This window comes from Rhinatrema bivittatum, chromosome 1 (assembly GCF_901001135.1).
Source record: "Rhinatrema bivittatum chromosome 1, aRhiBiv1.1, whole genome shotgun sequence".
Lineage (NCBI taxonomy): Eukaryota > Metazoa > Chordata > Amphibia > Gymnophiona > Rhinatrematidae > Rhinatrema > Rhinatrema bivittatum.
The window spans coordinates 827,652,993-827,676,875 of NC_042615.1; the positions used below are offsets into that span (position 1 = coordinate 827,652,993).

Genomic DNA, 23,883 nt, shown 5'->3' on the forward strand with positions numbered 1-23,883 from the left:
GAAGGCATCGCGAAGCAGCGTTGTTGTCGGGAGACGCAAAAGGCAAGAGGACTAAACGAAAGAGAAATACCAGTGACTCCAGTGAGGAATCCTCCAAGGAGGAATCCGATGAGAGTGAGGCTGCGGCTGACTCCCCGGTCAAAACACCGCAGGAGATAGCGTCAGCCACTGCGGCCGCAGTAGCCCTCCCCAATTTGGCAGAGCTGTGGGAGAGCGTGCCAAAGGTGTTACGTAATAAGATAAGGAAGCGTGAATATATTGATATTTTCTCAATATTAGAGGGCAGGAAAGGGGCGGCCGAGAAGAAAAAGGGAAAGAAAAAGGAGGACCAGAAAGAAGGGGAGGTAAAGGTGCCCAGGAACATAACTAATTGGACCAGGGCATTCTTAAGAATGATAAGCGTCATAGGGAGGGAGGATCCATCCCAGTACGCCCCAATGCTGAGTTATGCAGATTCCATATTGGAGGCCTATAAGGAATATCAGGGGTGGTGCTGGCTGAATTATGATGAGAAGTTCAGGGACAGAATGGAGGAGAATGGGAACTTGTCATGGGCAGCACAGGATGTGGGATTGTGGCTACGCCAGATGACCAGTAAGGTTATGGAGGCAGGGGCCTCGTGAAAAGCGGTTCGGCCGCATAGCGGCGCGACGAGCACGAGCAGCAATTCGTGGGGGGAAAGCGGTAACAACAGGGTGTGTTGGCGTTTCAATAAGGCGGGGTGCAGTTTCCAGGACTGCAAGTTCAAACACATATGTTCATTATGTGCGGCACCGCATCCGGCAACGAAATGTGCGAGGAAAGGTCAGGGGACGGCGGCGGGGAGTAATGGGAAAGGGAGGTAAGGAAGTATTTCAGAAGGCACCGTCTCCGGTGTGTGTGGCAGGCATGCTGGGGTGGTTAGCCATATACCCCAGGAGACGGGAAGCGGAACAGTTGAGGGAGGGCTTTGAGCAAGGTTTTAGGATACCTTTCCAAGGGATGGTTAAGGGCATAAGTTACAGGAATTCCTCATCGGCAACAAGACTGGCAGACATAGTGCAACAGAAAGTGGATAGGGAGATCGAATTGGGCAGGATGGCAGGACCATTTGCGGACCCCCCGTTCGCGGAGATGATGTTGTCACCTTTGGCAGTAGTGCCCAAGAAGGAACCGGGGGAGTTTCGGTTAATACAAAACCTCTCCTTCCCGACGGGGTCTTCAGTGAACGATGGCCTCCCAGCGGACGCGTGCACCGTTCAATACACGTCCTTCGACGAGGCCGTGGCGTTGGTCAGGCGCTGCGGGGAAGGGGCCCTAATGGCTAAGGCGGATATTAAGTCGGCCTTTCGACTGCTCCCCGTACACCCTGACAATTTTCCCATATTAGGTTTCCAATTTCGGGGTTCGTACTTTTTTGACAAGTGCATGCCTATGGGGTGTTCAGTCTCCTGCGCTTACTTTGAAATGTTTAGTAGTTTTTTGCAATGGGTCTTACAAAAAAGGGCGGGGACCGATAATGTGGCACATTATCTGGACGATTTTCTATTCGTGGGCCCGGCCGGCACGGACACATGCCAAAAAACACTGGCGGCATTCCAGGCGATGGCGGCTGATTTCGGGGTCCCGCTAGCAAGGGAAAAAACTGAGGGCCCAGCTACGACCCTATCATTCTTAGGGATCGAACTAGACACGCAGGCCATGATGTCGCGGCTGCCGCTCGAGAAGTTAAACAAATTGCGGGATATGCTCAGGCAGGCACTGGCCAGCAAGAAGACGACTTTGGTCGGCTTACAATCTATAATAGGGAGCTTGAACTTCGCATGCAGGGTCATCCCGATGGGTAGGGCTTTTCTGAGGCGGCTGGCGGATGCAACAAAAGGGGTCAGGCGGCCGCAACACCGTATCAGAATCACGAGCCCAATTTGAAAGGAAGTGGCTATGTGGCTGGAATTCCTGGACAATTTTAACGGGGTATCCATGTGGCAGGAGGAGGCGAGGTCAAGCCAGGACCTAGATATATACACGGATGCATCGGGTGGATGGGGCTTTGGGGCATACTGCCAGGGCGCATGGTGCGCAGCACCGTGGCCAGAGGAGTGGAGGCAGAGCGGGCTAGTAAAAAACATAACATTCTTAGAGTTATTCCCGATCCTGGTGGCCATTACGGTCTGGGCACATAGGCTGTGCAACAAAAAGATCATTTTCTGGTCGGATAACATGGCCGTGGTGACCGTGATTAACAGGCAGGCGGCCCGTTGCTCTAAGGTGGCCGCGTTGTTGAGGGAAGTGGTCCTACAGGGCTTGCGAACGAACATGACAATCAGAGCTAAACATGTACCGGGCATCCATAATCAGGTGGCAGATGCTTTATCTAGGGCTAAGTGGGATCTCTTTCGTCAACAGGTGCCGGAGGCGGAAGCGGAAGGAGTTCCAATACCAAAACAATTATGGCAGATTGGAATGATACGGAATGGGGGTTGCTGAGGTCATCGGTGGCCCCAGCAACTTGGAAAGCATACTGCAAAGGGTTTTCTTGCGTACAAACATTCTTGCAAGGGCAGGGATGGCAAGGGGGGCGTATAGAGGGTAGGCTCATAGAGAGTTCGTGGCATGGGCGAAGGAGGAAGGGATGTCCAGAGGATCGACAGTGAATCAACTGGCAGGTTTTGCATTCTTTGCAAAAGCGCAGGGCTTAGGTGACCCCATGGATAACTTCATGGTTAAGAAGCTGTTAGCCGGCTGGGCCAGAAGCACTGTATGGAAGGGGGACTAGAGGCGGCCAATAACCCATGAGATATTGGTGAGTCTATGGCACGCGGTAGCTAAGGTAGCGTCAGAGGAATTCGAAGTGATTCTTTTTAGAGCCGCTTTCTGCACGGCTTTCTTTGCAGCCTTAAGGGTCAGTGAATTGGTGGTGGCATCCAAAACGGATGAAGGAAACGATGGTATACTTCATGCCAACGTCACAGTCCAGGAACAGGGCATTACCATAAGGGTGCATAAATCTAAAACGGATCAGAGGGCAAAGGGGGTGGACATAAGGCTAGCAAGGGTGCCATCACAGGTGACCTGCCCGGCACAAAACATGGAAAATTACTTACAAATCAGACCACGGGGGGGCGCCCACTTATTAACTCATAAGGACGGGGTGCCGTTAACCAAATTTCAGTTTGCGGCAGTACTGCGGAGGGTAGTGGAAAGCGTGGGTTTGAACCCGGAGGAATTCAGTACGCATTCCTTTAGAATTGGGGCCGCCACGAGTGCGGCACAGGCCGGCCTGCCCATGGAGGTGATCCGAAGGATAGGCAGGTGGAGATCAGCAGCAGCAAATAGGTACGTGAGGCAGGGAGGGGTTGAGAATGGTCAGTAACGAAGGAATTCATATCTCGCCCGCAGGTCCATTCTCCCGGAGGAAGGTAGTATGGTTGGTAGGACACTCTTTCGTGCACTGGGCGGCTCGGCGGGCTCGGGAGAGACCATACGGCACGCACCTGGGATTGGCACCGCGGGGAGTCGGTCTGACCTGGATGGGAATCAGAGGCATGAAATGGGGTCGATTGATCCCGGAATTACAGAGCAGCTTACGCGCAAGGCAAAAGCCGGATGTCATAGTTATTCATTTGGGAGGCAACGACTTGGGGGAAATTACAGCAAAACAGTTGATTGATGGTATAAAAAGGGATTTGGAAGCAATAAGGGAGATGGCCCAGGGAACAGCCATAGTATGGTCGGAGATCATACCCAGGCTAAAATGGCAGGGTGACAAGCTATGGTGCAGAGGGCGCAAGAAGGTGAACAGGCAGATTGAAGTCTGGGCCCCGAAGGTGGGCATGGCAACGATTCGGCACGACTGGGCAGATGAGCCATGCATAGGTCTGTATAGACCGGACCTGATACACCTATCGGATGTCGGGTACGACCTGTTCAACAATGCGATACAAGAGGCGCTGGAGCATGCGCTGAATGAAGTTGGGCCGCAGTAGGGGAATTGGGGGACCCATGGGGTTTGGGGGGGCCCGGGACAAGTGTAACACTGTCCCGGTCTGGTGGCGGGGGTACCCGAGTTAGGGGGGGGCCAGGAGGGGCCCGGAGGACACGGTGGACAAACCGTGGTCACAGGTGAAGGAAAGTGCATAGAGGTGGGCGTGGGCTGCCCGGGGGATGGCCCCATGGCTTGGACATGGCGGGGGGCCGGTCAGAGCGTATGGCGGACTGGCTAAAATGGCGGACGCCGGTACGAAGCCCGGTATGGTAATATTTGACGAACGCACTAATACTCGGGTACCGAAAGTTTGGTTTTATATTAATAATTAATAAAAGCTGCGGCCTATTTTCACCAATATTGGAGTATGTGTGGTTAATGGATGGTGATAAGTTAAGGGGGGAGGGGGGAGAGAGCACGGCGGTGCAAGCTGCCACTGTTATAAAGGACCGACAAGCGCCTGCGGGGAGGGCCCCCTTAACAGGGCGCTTGCCGGCAGAGCGACTGCCCCCCCCCACTACCCCCCCCACCCGCGGAGTCGTCTTACCGCGGCGGCCGGGTGGAGGGGGGCCGGGTGGGAGCAACGCCGCGAGGGATGGAGCGCCGAAGCCGGCCGGAGACCTCGGGGACCGGCGCATCGAGGGCGATGACGTCATCGCGCTGCGGCGCGGTGATGTCATCGGATGGGCACTCGCAGGCGCGCGAATCCTGGCCCGGGGTCTCGCGGGACTTCGGGCGCGAATTCTGGCCCGAGATCTCGCGAGACCTCGGGACTTAAAGGCAGGGCGAGCGCCGGACCAGGCCCTTTTCGCTGGCCGGCGCTCGCGTTTCCACCCACCCACCCAACTAAGAGCAAGAGAGGGGGGACGAGGGACATTAAGGAGGAGATAGTCAGAAGATAATGTTAGCAAGAGAATTGCCAAATGTACAATTGTCGCAGTAATCAGGGTTGGCGGGGGTACCCGAGTTAGGGGGGGGCCAGGAGGGGCCCGGAGGACACGGTGGACAAACCGTGGTCACAGGTGAAGGAAAGTGCGTAGAGGTGGGCGTGGGCTGCCCGGGGGATGGCCCCATGGCTTGGACATGGTGGGGGGCCGGTCAGAGCGTATGGCGGACTGGCTAAAATGGCGGACGCCGGTACGAAGCCCGGTATGGTAATATTTGACGAACGCACTAATACTCGGGTACCGAAAGTTTGGTTTTATATTAATAATTAATAAAAGCTGCGGCCTATTTTCACCAATATTGGAGTATGTGTGGTTAATGGATGGTGATAAGGTAAGCGGGGAGGGGGGAGAGAGCACGGCGGTGCAAGCTGCCACTGTTAATACAAAAATATACACAAGAGACAAGACACACGAATACAAAGCTACCAACAACAGACATTTACACACATAAAACCAGGTTACATGCATACATTTACACAAAATGAGCCGCAGGCTGCTTTAATACAGATATTTACACACATAAAACCAGATTGCATGCATAAATTTACACAAAGTGAGTCCCAGTCTACTCTAATACAGATATTTACTGACATAAACCAGGTTACATGCAGACATTTACACAAAGTGAGTCCCAGGCTACTTTAATACAGATATGTACACACTTAAAACCAGGTTATGTGCATTCATTTAGACAATGTGAGTCCCAGGCTACTTTAAAATAGATATTTACACAATTAAAACAAGGTTACATGCATACATTTACACAAAGTGAGTCCCAGGCTACTTTAATACAATATTTACACACATTAAACAAGTTACATGCAGACATTTACACAAAGTGAGTCCCAGCATACTTTAATACAGTTATTTACACACATAAAACAAGGTTATAGGCAGACATTTACACAAATTGAGTCCCAAGCTACTGTAATAGAGATATTTACACACATAAAAGCAGGTTGTATGCAGACATTTACACACATTGATCCCAGGCTTTTTTAGTACATACTGGGACATACAATTCATTGGACATTAATAAGGAAACCAGGAGAGAGAGAAAGCATCTGGTTCTGGTCTTGTTGGGTTTTATGTCTCATCCTCAGATTTGGGTCAGATATCAGATGAAGTGGGATATTTCTTTTATATGTAAACCCCATTATGGGATGAGCTGAAACAGAGCTCGCACGAGCGGTCCCTCACCCTGGCGGAGTTTAAATGGGAAGGTTTTAATGCAAAAGCAAATCCTCAGACTGGGCAGAAGCCTCCTGGTGATCAGGAGTTTGTTTCTCACCCTGGGGTCTCCCCTATAAAGTGACTTTGCTATTCTGTGACCTTCCCAGGAGAGATTCTCCCTAATCTCACTGATCTCTTTCTTTCATTTAGCATGGTGATGGACATGCAAGTCATGAGGTAAGCCTAAACTTTAGCTTCTGATAAATATTCACATTAATTGTTGCTTGCTTAAAACTTATGTAACTTTCTCAGAAAGGGGAGGGGATGAGTAAGGGGGTCACACATGCTTGGCAGGCACAGGCCTTTGGGCATGTGCATTTTTCGTATACATTAATGTTCAGTTTTTAGTGATTGGATTATTTCACCTTTGGGCATGTGCATTTCTTGTATGTATTAATGTTCAGATTTTAGTGATTGGATGATGTCGAATTTGGCATGTGCATTTCTCCTATGCATTAATGTTCAGTTTTTAGTGATTGGATGTGCATTTCTCCTATGCATTAATGTTCAGTTTTAGTAATTGGATTATGTCGCCTTTGTGCATGTGCATTTCTCGTATGCATTCATGTTCAGTTTTAAGTGATTGGATGATGTCGCCCTTGGGCATGTGCTTTTCTCATATGCACAAATATTCAGTTTCTGTGATTGGATGATATTGCCTTTGGGCATGTGCATTTCTCCTGTGCATCAACATTCAGTTTTTAGTTATTGGATGATGTCGCCTTTGGGCACTTGGATTACTCCTATGCATTAATGTTCAGCTTTTAGTGATTGGACGATGTCGCCTTTGGGCATGTGCATTTCTCGCATGCATTAATGTTCAGATTTTAGTGATTGGATTATGTCGCCTTTGGGCATGTGCATTTCTCGCATGCATTAATGTTCAGATTTTAGTGATTGGATGATGTCGCCTTTGGCATGTGCATTTCTCGCATGCATTAATGTTCAGATTTTAGTGATTGGATGATGTCGCCTGTGGGCATGTGCATTTCTTGTATGCACTAATGTTCAGTGTTTAGTGATTGGATGATGTCGCCTTTGGGCATGTGCATTTCTCGTATGCATTAATGTTCAGTTTTTAGTGATTGGATGTGCATTTCTCGTATGTTTGCATATTGATCAGTTCTGGAGGAGTTTCTCTTTCTCTGCTGTTGTGCTGCCTGCAGGGTCTGGTTTCTCAGAGTTTGCATTTCAGTTTCAGTCTGCAGGTTTCTCTCTCTAGTCTGTGATGGTCCCTTCTTCCTAGGGTTTGGGCAGAAGAATGGGGAGAATAGGAACTTTACTAAAGGATACTCAATCAGAGTTGAGGCAAGTAATTCCGAACTGGTCCTTGGAAATCAACTCAATCCATGAGGTCTCTGTGCTAACAACAATACAATCTAAACACATTACCTGAAGATGCGGCTTTTATTATCTCTCAAAAACTCTGTGTGATCATTAAATCATATAAAGAGATCAAAAAGATAGATAGGAAATCTAAAAAGCCTTGGAAACCAAAGAAAACCAAATAAAGTCAGTAAGTGTAAACAAATCAAGATAAGCAATTAAAAATTGCACCTATGAAATACTAAAAAGTTATTTTTAAATAAATACAAAAATATACACAAGAGACAAGACACACGAATACAAAGCTACCAACAACAGACATTTACACACATAAAACCAGGTTACATGCATACATTTACACAAAATGATCCGCAGGCTGCTTTAATACAGATATTTACACACATAAAACCAGATTGCAAGCATACATTTACACAAAGTGAGTCCCAGGCTGTCGTAATACAAATATTTACACACATAAAACCAGTTGCATGCATACATTTACACAAAGTGAGTCCCAGTCTACTCTAATACAGATATTTACTGACATAAACCAGGTTACATGCAGACATTTACAAAAAGTGAGTCCCAGGCTACTTTAAAATAGATATTTACACAATTAAAACAAGGTTACATGCATACATTTACACAAAGTGAGTCCCAGGCTACTTTAATACAATATTTACACACATTAAACAAGTTACATGCAGACATTTACACAAAGTGAGTCCCAGGATACTTTAATACAGTTATTTACACACATAAAAGCAGGTTGTATGCAGACATTTACACACATTGATCCCAGGCTTTTTTAGTACATACTGGGACATACAATTCATTGGACATTAATAAGGAAACCAGGAGAGAGAGAAAGCATCTGGTTCTGGTCTTGTTGGGTTTTATGTCTCATCCTCAGATTTGGGTCAGATATCAGATGAAGTGGGATATTTCTTTTATATGTAAACCCCATTATGGGATGAGCTGTACCAGAGCTCGCACGGGCAGTCCCTCACCCTGGCGGGGTTTAAATGGGAAGGTTTTAATGCAAAAGCAAATCCTAAGACTGGGCAGAGGTCTCATGGTGATCAGGAGTTTGTTTCTCACCCTGGGGTCTCCCCTATAAAGTGACTTTGCTATTCTGTGACTTCCCAGAAGAGATTCTCCCTAATCTCACTGATCTCTTTCTTTCATTTAGCATGGTGATGGACATGCAAGTCATGAGGTAAGCCTAAACTTTAGCTTCTGATAAATATTCACATTAATTGTTGCTTGCTTACAACTTATGTAACTTTCTCAGAAAGGGGAGGGGATGGGTAAGGGGGTCACACGTGCTTGGCAGGCACAGGCCTTTGGGCATGTGCATTTTTCGTATACATTAATGTTCAGTTTTTAGTGATTGGATGATTTCGCCTTTGGGCACGTGCATTTCTCGTATGCATTCATGTTCAGTTTTTAGTGATTGGATGATGTCGCCCTTGGGCATGTGCATTTCTCATATGCACTAATATTCAGTTTTTAGTCATTGGATGATATTGCCTTTGGGCATGTGCATTTCTCCTGTGCATCAACATTCAGTTTTTAGTGATTGGATAATATCGCCTTTGGGCATGTGCATTTCTCGTATACATTAATGTTCAGTTTTTAGTGATTGGATGATGTCGCCCTTGGGCATGTGCATTTCTCATATGCACTAATATTCAGTTTTTAGTGATTGGATGATATTGCCTTTGGGCATGTGCATTTCTCCTGTGCATCAACATTCAGTTTTTAGTGATTGGATAATGTCGCCTTTGGGCATGTGCATTTCTCGTATACATTAATGTTCAGTTTTTAGTGATTGGATGATGTCGCCTTTGGCATGTGCATTTCTCGTATGCATTAATGTTCAGTTTTTAGTGATTGGATGTGCATTTCTCCTATGCATTAATGTTCAGTTTTTAGTGATTGGTTGATGTCGCCTTTGGCATGTGCATTTCTCTTATGCATTAATGTTCAGTTTTAGTGATTGGATGATGTCACCTTTGGGCATGTGCATTTCTTGTATGCATTAATGTTCAGTTTTTAGTGATTGGATGTGCATTTCTCGTATGCATTAATGTTCAGTTTTTAATGATTGGATGATGTCGCCTTTGGGCATGTGCATTTCTCATATGCATTAACGTTCAGTTTTAGTGATTGGATTATGTCGCCTTGCGGCATGTGCATTTCTCGTATGCATTAATGTTCAGCTTTTAGTGATTGGATGATGTGCCTTTGGGCATGTGCATTTCTCCTATGCATTAACGTTCAGTTTTTAGTGATTGGATGATGTCGCCTTTGGGCATATGCATTTCTCATATGCATTAACGTTCAGATTTTAGTGACTGGATGTTGTCACCTTTGGGCATGTGCAGTTCTCATATGCATTAACATTCAGTTTTTAGTGATTGGATGATGTCGCCTTTGGGCATGTTATATATATAGTAGGGATGTGAATCGTGTCCTCGATCGTCTTAACGATCGATTTCGGCTGGGAGGGGGAGGGAATCGTATTGTTGCCGTTTGGGGGGGTAAAATATCGTGAAAAATCGTTAAAAATCGTTAAAAATCGAAAAATCGAAAAACCGGCACATTAAAACCCCCTAAAACCCACCCCCGACCCTTTAAATTAAATCCCCCACCCTCCCGAACCCCCCCCCCCAAATAACTTAAATAACCTGCGGGTCCAGCGGCGGTCCGGAACGGGCTCCTGCTCCTGAATCTTGTCGTCTTGTCGTCTTCAGCCGGCAGGAGATCGACTGCAGGAGGTCGTTCAGCGAGGCGCCGGAACCCTCGCTGAACGACCTCCTGCAGTCGATCTCCTGCCGGCGCCATTTTCCGTACGAAAACGATTCGCGGCGGGAAATCGCTCCCTGACCCCCGCTGGACCTCCAGGAACTTTTGGCCAGCTTGTGGGGGGCCTCCTGACCCCCACGAGACTTGCCAAAAGTCCAGCGGGGGTCCGGAAGGACCTCCTGCCGTCCAATCTTTTTCGTCTATGGCCGCTGCCATTTTTTCGGCGCCATTTTGGAAAATGGCGCCGGCTGACGACGACAAGATTCAGGAGCAGGAGCCCGTTCCGGACCGCTGCCGTTCCGGACCGCCGCTGGACCCGCAGGTTATTTAAGTTATTGGGGGGGGGGGTTCGGGAGGGTGGGGGATTTAATTTAAAGGGTCGGGGGTGGGTTTTAGGGGGTTTTAGTGTGCCGGCTCACGATTCTAACGATTTATAACGATAAATCGTTAGAATCTGTATTGTATTGTGTTCCATAACGGTTTAAGACGATATTAAAATTATCGGACGATAATTTTAATCGTCCTAAAACGATTCACATCCCTAATATATAGGATGTGAATTGAGTGTGCCTTCATACAATGCTAAACTAATGTTCAGCTATCGTGTCTGTAAGCCATACTCTGGCTTTAAAATCATTAGGCACCTCAATATGGTTTTAAATTACTGTTTGTGTCCACTGGTTTACGTGCTCATCCAATTGTTTTCTTGTATGCAAGCCACTACGGATGTGAATCGTTTTCCATATCATCTTAACAATAGAAATCGTGTGGCAGGGCAAGAAAATCGTCTTAGGCACGATTTTTTAGTTAAAAAATCGTTAAAAATCGTTTTTTCCGATTAGTGCGCACTAACTCGAGTTAGTGTGCACTAACGGGAGTTAGTGCGCACTAACTGGGAGTTAGTGCGCACTAACTGAAAATGATACAATTTGACACTTTTCAGGTCAGTTAAGGTCAGTTTAGGAATGAATATGTATTCCTATTGGCTGCCCTCTTATTTATTCATGTTACCAAGTTTCCTACTGACAGTATATGGGGGATGGGAAATGGAAACAGTTGGTAGCTTGACAAAACAAGTAATGTGATCAGTCAATGTGACTAGAACTTGTGCCCTAACCCTGATACCAGGGGTATTGTGATCTTCCTGCACACAGTGCCCTATCCCTATTAATACCAGGAGTGTTGTGATCTTCCTGCACACAGTGCCCTATCCCTAATACCAGGGGTGTTGTGATCTTCCTGCACACAGTGCCCTATTCCTGATACTGGGGGTGTTGTGATCTTCCTGCACACAGTGCCCTATTCCTGATACCGGGGGTGTTGTGATCTTCTTGCACACATCCCGATATCAGGGATAGGGCACTGCATGCAGGAAGATCACAACACTCCTGGTATTAATAGGGATAGGGCACTGCATGCAGGAAGATCACAACACTCCTGGTATTAATAGGGATAGGGCACTGCATGCAGGAAGATCACAACACCCCTGGTATCAGGGATAGGGCACTGTGTGCAGGAAGATCACAATACCCCGGAGGAGTGAGGGTCAGGCAGCTCCCCCCTGTCTGTGAAGCCAGCCTCTCACTAGTAATGCAGGGAGGGAGCTGTCTCAGACTTCACCATCCTCCCCCCCCCCCTTACCCACACACCATTCACTAGCTGGGACATGGGGGAAGTCAGGAGTGAGGGACAGGCAGCTCCCCCCTGTCTGCAAAGCCAGCCTCTCACTAGTAATGCAGGGAGGGAGCTGTCTCAGACTTCACCATCCTCCCCCCCCCCTCACCCACACACCATTCACTAGCTGGGACATGGGGGAAGTCAGGAGTGAGGGTCAGGCAGCTCCCCCCTGTCTGTGAAGCCAGCCTCTCACTAGTAATGCAGGGAGGGAGCTGTCTCAGACTTCACCATCCTCCCCCCCCCCCCTCACCCACACACCATTCACTAGCTGGGACATGGGGGAAGGCAGGAGTGAGGGTCAGGCAGCTCCCCCCTGTCTGCAAAGCCAGCCTCTCACTAGTAATGCAGGGAGGGAGCTGTCTCAGACTTCACCATCCTCCCCCCCCCCTCACCCACACACCATTCACTAGCTGGGACATGGGGGAAGTCAGGAGTGAGGGTCAGGCAGCTCCCCCCTGTCTGTGAAGCCAGCCTCTCACTAGTAATGCAGGGAGGGAGCTGTCTCAGACTTCACCATCCACCCCCCCCCCCCTCACCCACACACCATTCACTAGCTGGGACATGGGGGAAGTCAGGAGTGAGGGACAGGCAGCTCCCCCCTGTCTGTGAAGCCAGCCTCTCACTAGTAATGCAGGGAGGGAGCTGTCTCAGACTTCACCATCCACCCCCCCCCCCCCTCACCCAAACACCATTCACTAGCTGGGACATGGGGGAAGTCAGGAGTGAGGGTCAGGCAGCTCCCCCCTGTCTGCAAAGCCAGCCTCTCACTAGTAATGCAGGGAGGGAGCTGTCTCAGACTTCACCATCCTCCCCCCCCCCCCCCTCACCCACACACCATTCACTAGCTGGGACATGGGGGAAGTCAGGAGTGAGGGTCAGGCAGCTCCCCCCTGTCTGTGAAGCCAGCCTCTCACTAGTAATGCAGGGAGGGAGCTGTCTCAGACTTCACCATCCACCCCCCCCCCCCCCTCACCCACACACCATTCACTAGCTGGGACATGGGGGAAGTCAGGAGTGAGGGACAGGCAGCTCCCCCCTGTCTGTGAAGCCAGCCTCTCACTAGTAATGCAGGGAGGGAGCTGTCTCAGACTTCACCATCCTCCCCCCCCCCCCTCACCCACACACCATTCACTAGCTGGGACATGGGGGAAGTCAGGAGTGAGGGTCAGGCAGCTCCCCCCTGTCTGTGAAGCCAGCCTCTCACTAGTAATGCAGGGAGGGAGCTGTCTCAGACTTCACCATCCTCCCCCCCCCCCCCTCCCCCACACACCCTTCACTAGCTGGGACATGGGGGAAGTCAGGAGTGAGGGTCAGGCAGCTCCCCCCTGTCTGTGAAGCCAGCCTCTCACTAGTAATGCAGGGAGGGAGCTGTCTCAGACTTCACCATCCACCCCCCCCCCCCTCACCCACACACCATTCACTAGCTGGGACATGGGGGAAGTCAGGAGTGAGGGACCGGCAGCTCCCCCCTGTCTGTGAAGCCAGCCTCTCACTAGTAATGCAGGGAGGGAGCTGTCTCAGACTTCACCATCCTCCCCCCCCCCCCCCCTCACCCACACACCATTCACTAGCTGGGACATGGGGGAAGTCAGGAGTGAGGGTCAGGCAGCTCCCCCCTGTCTGTGAAGCCAGCCTCTCACTAGTAATGCAGGGAGGGAGCTGTCTCAGACTTCACCATCCTCCCCCCCCCCCTCACCCACACACCATTCACTAGCTGGGACATGGGGGAAGTCAGGAGTGAGGGTCAGGCAGCTCCCCCCTGTCTGCGAAGCCAGCCTCTCACTAGTAATGCAGGGAGGGAGCTGTCTCAGACTTCACCATCCTCCCCCCTCCTCACCCACACACCATTCACTAGCTGGGACATGGGGGAAGTCAGGAGTGAGGGTCAGGCAGCTCCCCCCTGTCTGTGAAGCCAGCCTCTCACTAGTAATGCAGGGAGGGAGCTGTCTCAGACTTCACCATCCTCCCCCCCCCCCCTCACCCACACACCATTCACTAGCTGGGACATGGGGGAAGTCAGGAGTGAGGGTCAGGCAGCTCCCCCCTGTCTGTGAAGCCAGCCTCTCACTAGTAATGCAGGGAGGGAGCTGTCTCAGACTTCACCATCCTCCCCCCCCCCCCTCACCCACACACCATTCACTAGCTGGGACATGGGGGAAGTCAGGAGTGAGGGTCAGGCAGCTCCCCCCTGTCTGCGAAGCCAGCCTCTCACTAGTAATGCAGGGAGGGAGCTGTCTCAGACTTCACCATCCTCCCCCCCCCCCCCTCACCCACACACCATTCACTAGCTGGGACATGGGGGAAGTCAGGAGTGAGGGTCAGGCAGCTCCCCCCTGTCTGTGAAGCCAGCCTCTCACTAGTAATGCAGGGAGGGAGCTGTCTCAGACTTCACCATCCTCCCCCCCCCCCCTCACCCACACACCATTCACTAGCTGGGACATGGGGGAAGTCAGGAGTGAGGGTCAGGCAGCTCCCCCCTGTCTGTGAAGCCAGCCTCTCACTAGTAATGCAGGGAGGGAGCTGTCTCAGACTTCACCATCCTCCCCCCCCCCCCTCACCCACACACCATTCACTAGCTGGGACATGGGGGAAGTCAGGAGTGAGGGTCAGGCAGCTCCCCCCTGTCTGTAAAGCCAGCCTCTCACTAGTAATGCAGGGAGGGAGCTGTCTCAGACTGGTATCAGGGTTAGGGCACTGTGTGCAGGAAGATCACAACACTCCTGGTATTAATAGGGATAGGGCACTGTAAGAGATGACTGTAGTAGATTGAATAAAGATCTGATGTTTCTGCTCTCCTCACACCAAACAAAAACAACACACAAGCAGAGAAGCCCTTCTTACAAAGCTGAGCTAGTGAGTTAAGTAGGAGGAAAAGTAAACATACTGGTGCCAGTGTGGCTACTTAAAAAATACACTTACCAACAATCAATTACATATATTTGAACTGTGTACAGTTCCAGCCAGGACCACCTTTCTAAAATGCACAGTGATTGGCAAATTCAACATGCACTAGCATTTCAGGTGCCTGCTAACAAAAATAATAAACAAACAAGTTCTAGTCACGTGAGTGCTGATCATTACATTACTTTTTTTGTCAAGCTTCCAACTGTTTCCATTTCACATCCCCCCAACCATATTGGTAACATCAATAGATAAGAGCACAGCCAGCCAATAGGAATACATACATACATATTCATTCCTAAGTGACCTTTACTGACCTGGGAAGTGTGAACACTTTGTTTCATTTTCTGTTGGTGTTCGTTAGTTTCCAGTTCCATTTCCCATCCCCCCAACCATCACCTCAGTGGTAACCTTGGTAATATCAATAGATAAGAGGGCAGCCAGCCAATAGGAACACATATTCATTCCTAACTGACCTTCAGTGACCTGGAAAGTGTTTATTTGTATCATTTTCAGTTAGTGCGCACTAAATCGAGTTAGTGCGCACTAACACGATTTAACGATTTTTAACGATAAATCGTTAGAATTTCTATTGTATCGTGTTCTATAACGATTTAAGACGATATAAACATTATCGGACGATAATTTTAATCGTTGAAAAACGATTCACATCCCTACAAGCCACTACTTAACTTATACTTGCGAGTGTGTAGTCAATCTTGTGCTGCCGACACCAAGGCGTTTCGGAGCTTATGCTCCTTCTTCACGGGCTGTGCTTTGGCAAGAGAGACTGCTCAAACACTGTGGCAACTGTACAACATGAAAATAAACCATTACTAAACATCCTGAAACTATTGACATTCTCTGTCACTTAGTAGGGTTGCTCTGATCTGAGTGTAGAATACATACTCGTTACGGTGGCTGTATAAAGGACTGTGGACTCCGGCGCTGAGGATGCAGAGTGTTATGCTCCGCTGTAGAATACAGAATGCTCTCTTGTTAACCTCGCAGAGTATATAAAAGATATAAGTATGCTAGACCTGCCAATCACTGCATTTATGGCATATTCTGCCTTTTAAATTATTCAGTACTTATTTGATAACTTACGGCTGCCGCGTACTGGCTTACAGACACGATAGCTGAACATTAGTTTAGCATTGTATGAAGGCACACTCAATTCACATCCTATATATAACAAGTCCTGTATTTATTGTATTTTGTATCATGTTATAAAAGTTTGGGTATAGTTTTCAGCCTTTGGGCATGTGTATTTCTCGCATGCATTAATGTTCAGATTTTAGTGATTGGATTATGTCGCCTTTGGGCATGTGCATTTCTCGTATGCATTAATGTTCAGTTTTTAGTGATTGGATGATGTTGCCTTTGGGCATGGGCATTTGTCGTATGCATTAATGTTCAGATTTTAGTGACTGGATGATGTCGCCTTTGGGCATGTGCATTTCTCGTATGCACTAATGTTCAGTTTAGTGACTGGATTATGTCGCCTTTGGGCATGTGCATTTCTCGTATGCATTAATATTCAGTTTTTAGTGATTGGATGATGTCGCCTTTGGGCATATGCATTTCTCCTAAGCATTAATGTTCAGTTTTAGTGATTGGATTATGTCGCCTTTGGTGATGAGCATTTCTCGTATGCACTAATGTTCAGTTTTTAGTGATTGGATGATGTCGCCTTTGGGCATGTGCATTTCTCGTATACATTAATGTTCAGTTTTAGTGATTGGATGATGTCGCCTTTGGGCATGTGCATTTCTCGTATGCATTAAGGTTCAGTTTTTAGTGATTGGATGATGTCGCCTTTGGGCATGTGCATTTCTCGCATGCATTAATGTTCAGATTTTAGTGATTGGATTATGTCGCCTTTTGGCATGTGCATTTCTCGCATGCATTAATGTTCAGATTTTAGTGATTGGATTATGTCGCCTTTTGGCATGTGCATTTCTCACATGCATTAATGTTCATATTTTAGTGATTGGATTATGTCGCCTTTGGGCATGTGCATTTCTCGTATGCATTAATGTTCAGTTTTTAGTGATTGGATGATGTTGCCTTTGGGCATGGGCATTTGTCGTATGCATTAATGTTCAGATTTTAGTGACTGGATGATGTCGCCTTTGGGCATGTGCATTTCTCGTATGCACTAATGTTCAGTTTAGTGACTGGATTATGTCGCCTTTGGGCATGTGCATTTCTCGTATGCATTAATGTTCAGTTTTTAGTGATTGGATGATGTCGCCTTTGGGCATGTGCATTTCTCTTATGCATTAATGTTCAGTTTTTAGTGATTGGATGATGTCACCTTTAGGCATGTGCATTTCTTGCATGCATTAATGTTCAGATTTTAGTGATTGGATGATGTTGCCTTTGGGCATGTGCATTTCTCGCATGCATTAATGTTCAGATTTTAGTGATTGGATGAGTTATTTATTTATTTATTCATTTAAAAACTTTTCTATACCGTCGCTAAGTTAAATACCATCGCAACGGTTTACATGTAGGCACATATTTAATGTAGGTGAAAATGTACTATAGTACATTCTAACAGGTGCCATCAAAGGTTCGGTTACAATATATCATTAGACATAATCATTTAGCGAAGTAGTTCAAAACCAATGGTACCAAGGTACATACACGGGTAGTTTTATCACCCATAGTATTATAGTTATGCTTATTGTGTAACGTTCATAGACTAATCTACTGTAAATTCCTAAGTACTGTGTGTTGGTGCCTTTCTGTCTTTTCCTGACTGATTTCTATTTTCCCATCTCTTTGTAAAATGCTTGTTTAAAAAGCCATGTTTTTAGACTTTTCTTGAATGGCTTGAGATTACTTTGTAGTCTGATCTCTGGAGGCATTGTGTTCCAGATTATGGGTCCTGCTAGTGATAGGGCTCTCTCTCTCACTTGGGTCAGTCTTGCTGTTTTAACTGATGGAATGGTTAGGAGGGCTTTATTTGCTGATCGGAGGTTCCTGTGTTGAGTGTGTACCCGTAATGCTGTGTTTAACCAATCTGATTTCTCATCATAGATTATTTTGTGCATGATACATAGGGTTTTGTATTTAATTCTGTGTTCAATTGGTAGCCAGTGTAACTCTGCTAGGGTTTCAGTTGTATGGTCCCTCCTTCTTTTTCCTGTTAGTATTCGCTTACCACCCCTCACTCTCTTACTTTTACATCAACCCTGCACCTCACTCTGCCTCTCTCCACCATCCCTCAGATCCCCTCACTCCCTCTAATCCTTCTCCCCCCCCACAACTGAAAAAGAGAGAGATGCACCTGGGTTTTCTTTTTTTTCCTGCAAGTTGAGCTTTTAATTCCTTTCTGTAGATCATCAATAGTTATAAAAAGGAAATTGGAGGGAAGCTAATTTTAATTTACCACCACCTACTGGTTTACGGTGTGTTGTATCCCAGATCTGTTTAAAGCTACATTCTTTGGATTCTGTTCTGATAGTAAAAAATAAGGTTGCAGTTTTTGAAAATTGTTTATTTTTAATTTACCCCTAATGAGGTTATAGTCCCACAGCTTTTGAAAAAAGGTATTGTGCATTGGATTCAGAAAGATTTAATGATTTCCTCTGAAGATCTGAGCAATTATCATCCTATTTCAAATGTATATACCATAGGTAAAGTTTTAGAGAAGTGGGTATTAAAAGAAGTTGATGATGACCTGGTTGAAAATATTTATGGTAAAGAGCAATTTGGTTTCTGTAAAAATCATGGAAGTGAAACCTTATAATCCCAGCTGGATGAAATGCTAGTGCTTCCTTCGATATGGTAATGCCATAAGTTGTATCGGGATAGGTTTGGGTCCTTTCCGATGAATAGGATCTGCTTTTTAATGTGTATTAACAATTAACCGATCTGGGGCTTATCTACAAAATGTATTTATTTATTTATAACTTTTCTATACCGAAGTTCAAATAACAGAGTTAATTATCACTCCGGTTTACATTGCAACAATAAAAACAGTGACAAAATTGTCTTACATAGAACAGGGGGAGAGAAAAACTTGGATACAGCTTAAGCTGGAATAGACTTAGTTTTTAGGTACTTGCCAGGTTCTTATGGCCTGGATTGGCCACTGTTGGAAACAGGATGCTGGGCTTGATGGACCCTTGGTCTGACCCAGTATGGCATTTTCTTATATTCTTATGTTCTTATGTTCTAGCTGCTGTGTTCTGAAGTATTTGCAGTGATCTTAATGTTGTATTAGGTAGTCCAAGCATAAGGGCATTTCAGTAGTCTGTGCTGGAGAAAATTAGTGCCTGTAGTATTGTTCGGAAGTCATTTTGAGTTAGAAGTGGTTTAAGTTTTCTGAGAACCATGAGCTTTGCATAACCTTCCTTTACTTTTAGTGATATGTGTTGTTTTAGATTGATTTCAGGGTCTATGCTTATTCCTAGGTTACGTACTTTTGCAGCTAGTTCAATTTTCTGGTTGTCTTTCAGTATTATTGATGTTTGACTGATTTCAGAAGTTTTTTCGTTCTAAGTGTAGAAATTCTGTTTTATCAATATTAATTACAAATTCCATTTGTGTCAGTAGTTGTTTTATAATGCTTAGGTACATGTTAGCTAGGTTTAATGTTTTTTCTAAAGTGTCCTCTATGGGTAGAATTAGTTGAATGTCATCGGCGTAAATGTAGTGCATAATTCCTAGTCCTGCAAGTAAGTGGCATAATGGCAGCATGTATATGTTAAAAAAGGTCGCAGATAGGGCTGATTCCTGTGGAACTCCTGTTGTGAGATTAATTTTTTCTGAGAATGTGTTGTTGATCTGAACTTGGAAAAACCTGTTTTTTAGATAGGATCTAAAAGATTTTAATGTTAGGCCATGTAGTCCGATTTCTTCCAGTCTATCTAGTAGTATTTTATGGTTTACTGTATCAAAGGCTGCCGATAGGTCAAGCATTAGTAGAATATAGTGTTTACCACTATCAAAGCCTCTTAGAATGTTATCTGTTAGAGAGAGGAGCAGAGTCTCAGTGCTGTAGTGTTTTCGAAATCCGTGTTGAGATGGGTACAGTATGTTATTGTTATCCTGGTGTTCAGCTAGCTGTTTCTGTACTATTTTTTCGATTAGTTTAGCTATTAAAGGAAGATTTGATACTGGTCTGTAGTTGTTTAGGATAAGGGGTTCACTGTTTTTTTTTCTTTATTGGTTTTATTATTGCTCCTTTCAGTATATCTGGCATTGTTCCTTCTTCTAGGGATAGGTTTATGATTTTAGTTAGCGTATGGGCGACTATGGTAGTTGATTTCTTCAGTTCAATTGAAGGTATTATGTCAATTTTGTGTGGGGCGGGGTTTACATTTTTTAGCATCTGTTCCACTTCCATTTCAGATATCTCAGTGAAAGATGTCCATGGGTTGACATCCCTTTTTTGCATTTTAATTTCTTGTTTGGTAGCGATTGGAAGTTTGTCTCTTAATTTAGTAATTTTGTCACTAAAAAAATTGGCAATTTCATTACATTTTGTTTCTGGTAGGTTATTTGATGATTCCTGTTTGTCACTGGTTAGGTTTGAGACTATTGAGAATAGGGTTCTTGGATTATTTGCAAATTTTTATATTTTGTTGCTGAAGTATTCTCTCTTAACTTTGAATATTAGCTGTTTGTAGAAAGCTAGATGCTTTCTGTATTTAGTTAGGTTCTCAGGTGTTTTGTGTTTCCTCCATTTTCTTTCCAATGCTCTGAGAGTCCTTTTTGTATCTTTTACTTTAGCATGATGCCATGGGTTATTTTGTCTTGCCTTTGGGCATGTGCATTTCTCGTATGCATTAATGTTCAGTTTTTAGTGATTGGATGATGTCGCCTTTGGGCATGTGCATTTCTCCTATGCATTAATGTTCAGCTTTTAGTGATTGGATTATGTCGCCTTTGGGCATGTGCATTTCTCATATGCATTAATGTTCAGCTTTTAGTGATTGGATTATGTCGCCTTTGGGCATGTGCATTTCTCATATGCATTAACGTTCAGTTTTTAGTGACTGGATTATGTCGCCTTTGGGCATGTGCATTTCTCCTATGCATTAATGTACAGTTTTTAGTGATTGGAATATGTCGCCTTTGGGCATGTGCATTTCTCGTATGCATTAATGTTCAGTTTTTAGTGATTGGATGATGTCGCCTATGGGCATGTGCATTTCTCCTATGCATTAACGTTCAGTTTTTAGTGACTGGATTATGTCGCCTTTGGGCATGTGCATTTCTCGTATGCATTAACGTTCAGATTTTAGTGACTGGATGGTGTCGCCTTTGGGCATGTGCATTTCTCCTATGCATTAATGTACAGTTTTTAGTGATTGGATGATGTCGCCTTTGGGCATGTGCATTTCTCCTATGCATTAATGTTCAGCTTTTAGTGATTGGATTATGTTGCCTTTGGGCATGTGCATTTCTCATATGCATTAATGTTCAGCTTTTAGTGATTGGATTATGTCGCCTTTGGGCATGTGCATTTCTCATATGCATTAACGTTCAGTTTTTAGTGACTGGATTATGTCGCCTTTGGGCATGTGCATTTCTCCTATGCATTAATGTACAGTTTTTAGTGATTGGAATATGTCGCCTTTGGGCATGTGCATTTCTCGTATGCATTAATATTCAGCTTTTAGTGATTGGATTATGTCGCCTTTGGGCATGTGCATTTCTCATATGCGTCAATGTTCAGTTTTTAGTGATTGGATAATGTCGCCTTTCGGCACGTGCATTTCTCGTATGCATTAATGTTCAGTTTTTAGTGATTAGATGATGTCGCATTTGGGCATGTGCATTTCTTGTATGCATTAATGTTCAGTTTTTAGTGATTAGATGATGTCGCCTTTGGGCATGTGCATTTCTCCTATGCATTAATGTTCAGTTTTTAGTGATTGGATAATGTCGCCTTTGGGCATGTGCATTTCTCGTATGCATTAATGTTCAGTTTTAGTGATTGGATTATGTCACCCTTTTACATGTGCATTTCTCTTGTGCATTAACATTGGCAGTCTGCACTTCCGTGGCCCCCCCATGTCTCCCTCCCCCAATGCCATACATATTACACAGCACTCCATCTTTGGTGAAACAAGGCCGCAGCGTTTATTAACATTAATTAACATGAATCAACATAATTATATTACCAGTACCCGAGCCGTCGTTGCTCTCAACCCTAGTGCATTCCGGGCGTCAAAACCGGCGTCCGCCGTTTAAGCCAGTCCGCCACCATCTTACCGGCCCCCCGCCGTGACCAAGCCAGGGGGCCATTCCTCCAGGCCGCCCACGCCTGAATACACACACTTTCTTTTCCCCGAGGACTTCCGGTCCCTCCTGACCGTGTCCTCGAGGTCCCCCCTTACCTACCGACTCGGGTACCCCCGCCACCAGACTGGGACAGTGCCCCACTTGTCCCAGGCTCCCCCCCTTAATGTTGCGGCCAAACCTTGCATAGCACCCGCTCAAGAGATTCCTTTATGGCGTTATTAAATAGATCGTAACCGATGTCTGACAAATGAACCTGGTCCGGCCTATACAGGCCGGAGCAAGGCTCGTCTGCCCATTCATGCCTGATTTGGTGAATTCCCCTCTGTTGGGCCCATACTCCGACCTGTCTATTAATCTTTTCCTGCCCCTGCCCCACAACTTGCTACTCTGCCATTTGATCCTAGGTATAATATCTGACCAGATGATGGCTGTTCTTGGTGCCATCTCCCTAACTGCGTCTAAGTCCCTTTTTATCATCTCTATCAGTTGTTTAGCCGAATGCGCCCCCAGGTCGTTGCCCCCGAGGTGAATAACTATGGCATCTGGTTGTCGATACGTGGATAATTTGTGCCGCAGATCCGACAGCAGGTGTTCCCATTTCATTCCTGACCTTCCCATCCATTTCAGGGTGACTCCTTCCGGAGCCAGCCCCAAGTGTATACCGTAAGGTCTTTCCTGCGCCCTTTTGGCCGCCCATCTCACGAATGAATGTCCTATTAACCATGCTATCCTCCTCTGGCTCCGTGCATCTGCGGGTGAAATTAAATGCAATAGTTACCCATTTGCGCGAACCCAGGCCTCACATAGCGCTTAGCCACTGCTGATTTCCAACGACCAATCTTACGTATGACGTCCATTGGCATACCCGCTTGCGCCGCGCTAGTCGCTACCCCGATCCGGAAGGAATGTGTTCCGTAATCTCTCAGGTCCAACCCTATATTTTCTAAGGCCGAGCGCAACACCGCTGCAAACTGGTACCGAGTCAGTGGAACGCCGTCTCTATGTACCAGCAAGTGATCCCCGCCTATCGGTCTTAATTGCAGATAGCTCTCTAAGTTCCGCACCGGGCAGTTCACTAGCGACCCCCCTGCTGCCAATATGATTTCCGCCCCTTTTGCCTTTTGGTCTGTCTTTGATTTATGGACCCGAATTCTCATGAGCCGGTCCTGCACCTGTACGTTGCCGAACAATAACCCGTTGCGGCCCTTATCATTTTTGGATGGGGCCACCAACTCGCTAACCCTTAATGCCGCAAAAAACGCTATGCAGAAGGCCGCTCTGAACAATCCCACCTCAAAAGGGTCAGTGCAAACGTGCTGTACCGCTTACCACAATCTGACCAACAGCTCGTGCGTGATGGGCCGTCTTTTATCGCCTTCCCAAGCTACCTCCCTCGCCCACCCCGCTAGCATCTTCTTGACTATGAAGAAGCCGAAAGGGTCGCCCAAACCTTGCGCCTTGGTAAAGAAGGCGAAACCGGCCAGGTGGTTGATCGTTGCTCCTCTGGACATTCCTGTCTCTTTTGACCATGATATGAACCGGACTATCTGGTTGGCCTCCACCACCCCTGTGGCACTACCCTGGCCCCCCATAAACTCCTGCACCTTAGTATAACCACGGCAGTAGGCCTTCCACGTCGCCGGGGCAACAGACGCCCTCAACAATCCCTGCTCGACCTTGTTCCAATTTGCCATAGATGGTCCGGCATTGGGACTCCCTCCGCCTCTGCCTCTGGCACCTGTTGACGAAAGAGAGCCC

General features: G+C 46.6%; 1 protein-coding gene across 50 annotated transcripts in view; it reads left to right on the top strand.

Annotated features, from left to right (window-relative positions):
• The window catches only part of LOC115079149 (GATA zinc finger domain-containing protein 14-like), a 437,489-nt gene that overhangs the window by 138,408 nt on the left and 275,198 nt on the right, over window positions 1-23,883 (top strand). For all 50 annotated transcript variants that reach the window (XM_029582467.1, XM_029582591.1, XM_029582583.1 and 47 more), the window contains exons 8-9: window positions 6,295-6,321; window positions 8,663-8,689. In XM_029582467.1, coding sequence (XP_029438327.1) covers window positions 6,295-6,321; window positions 8,663-8,689 — 54 coding nt within the window. The remainder of the gene's footprint in view (window positions 1-6,294; window positions 6,322-8,662; window positions 8,690-23,883) is intronic.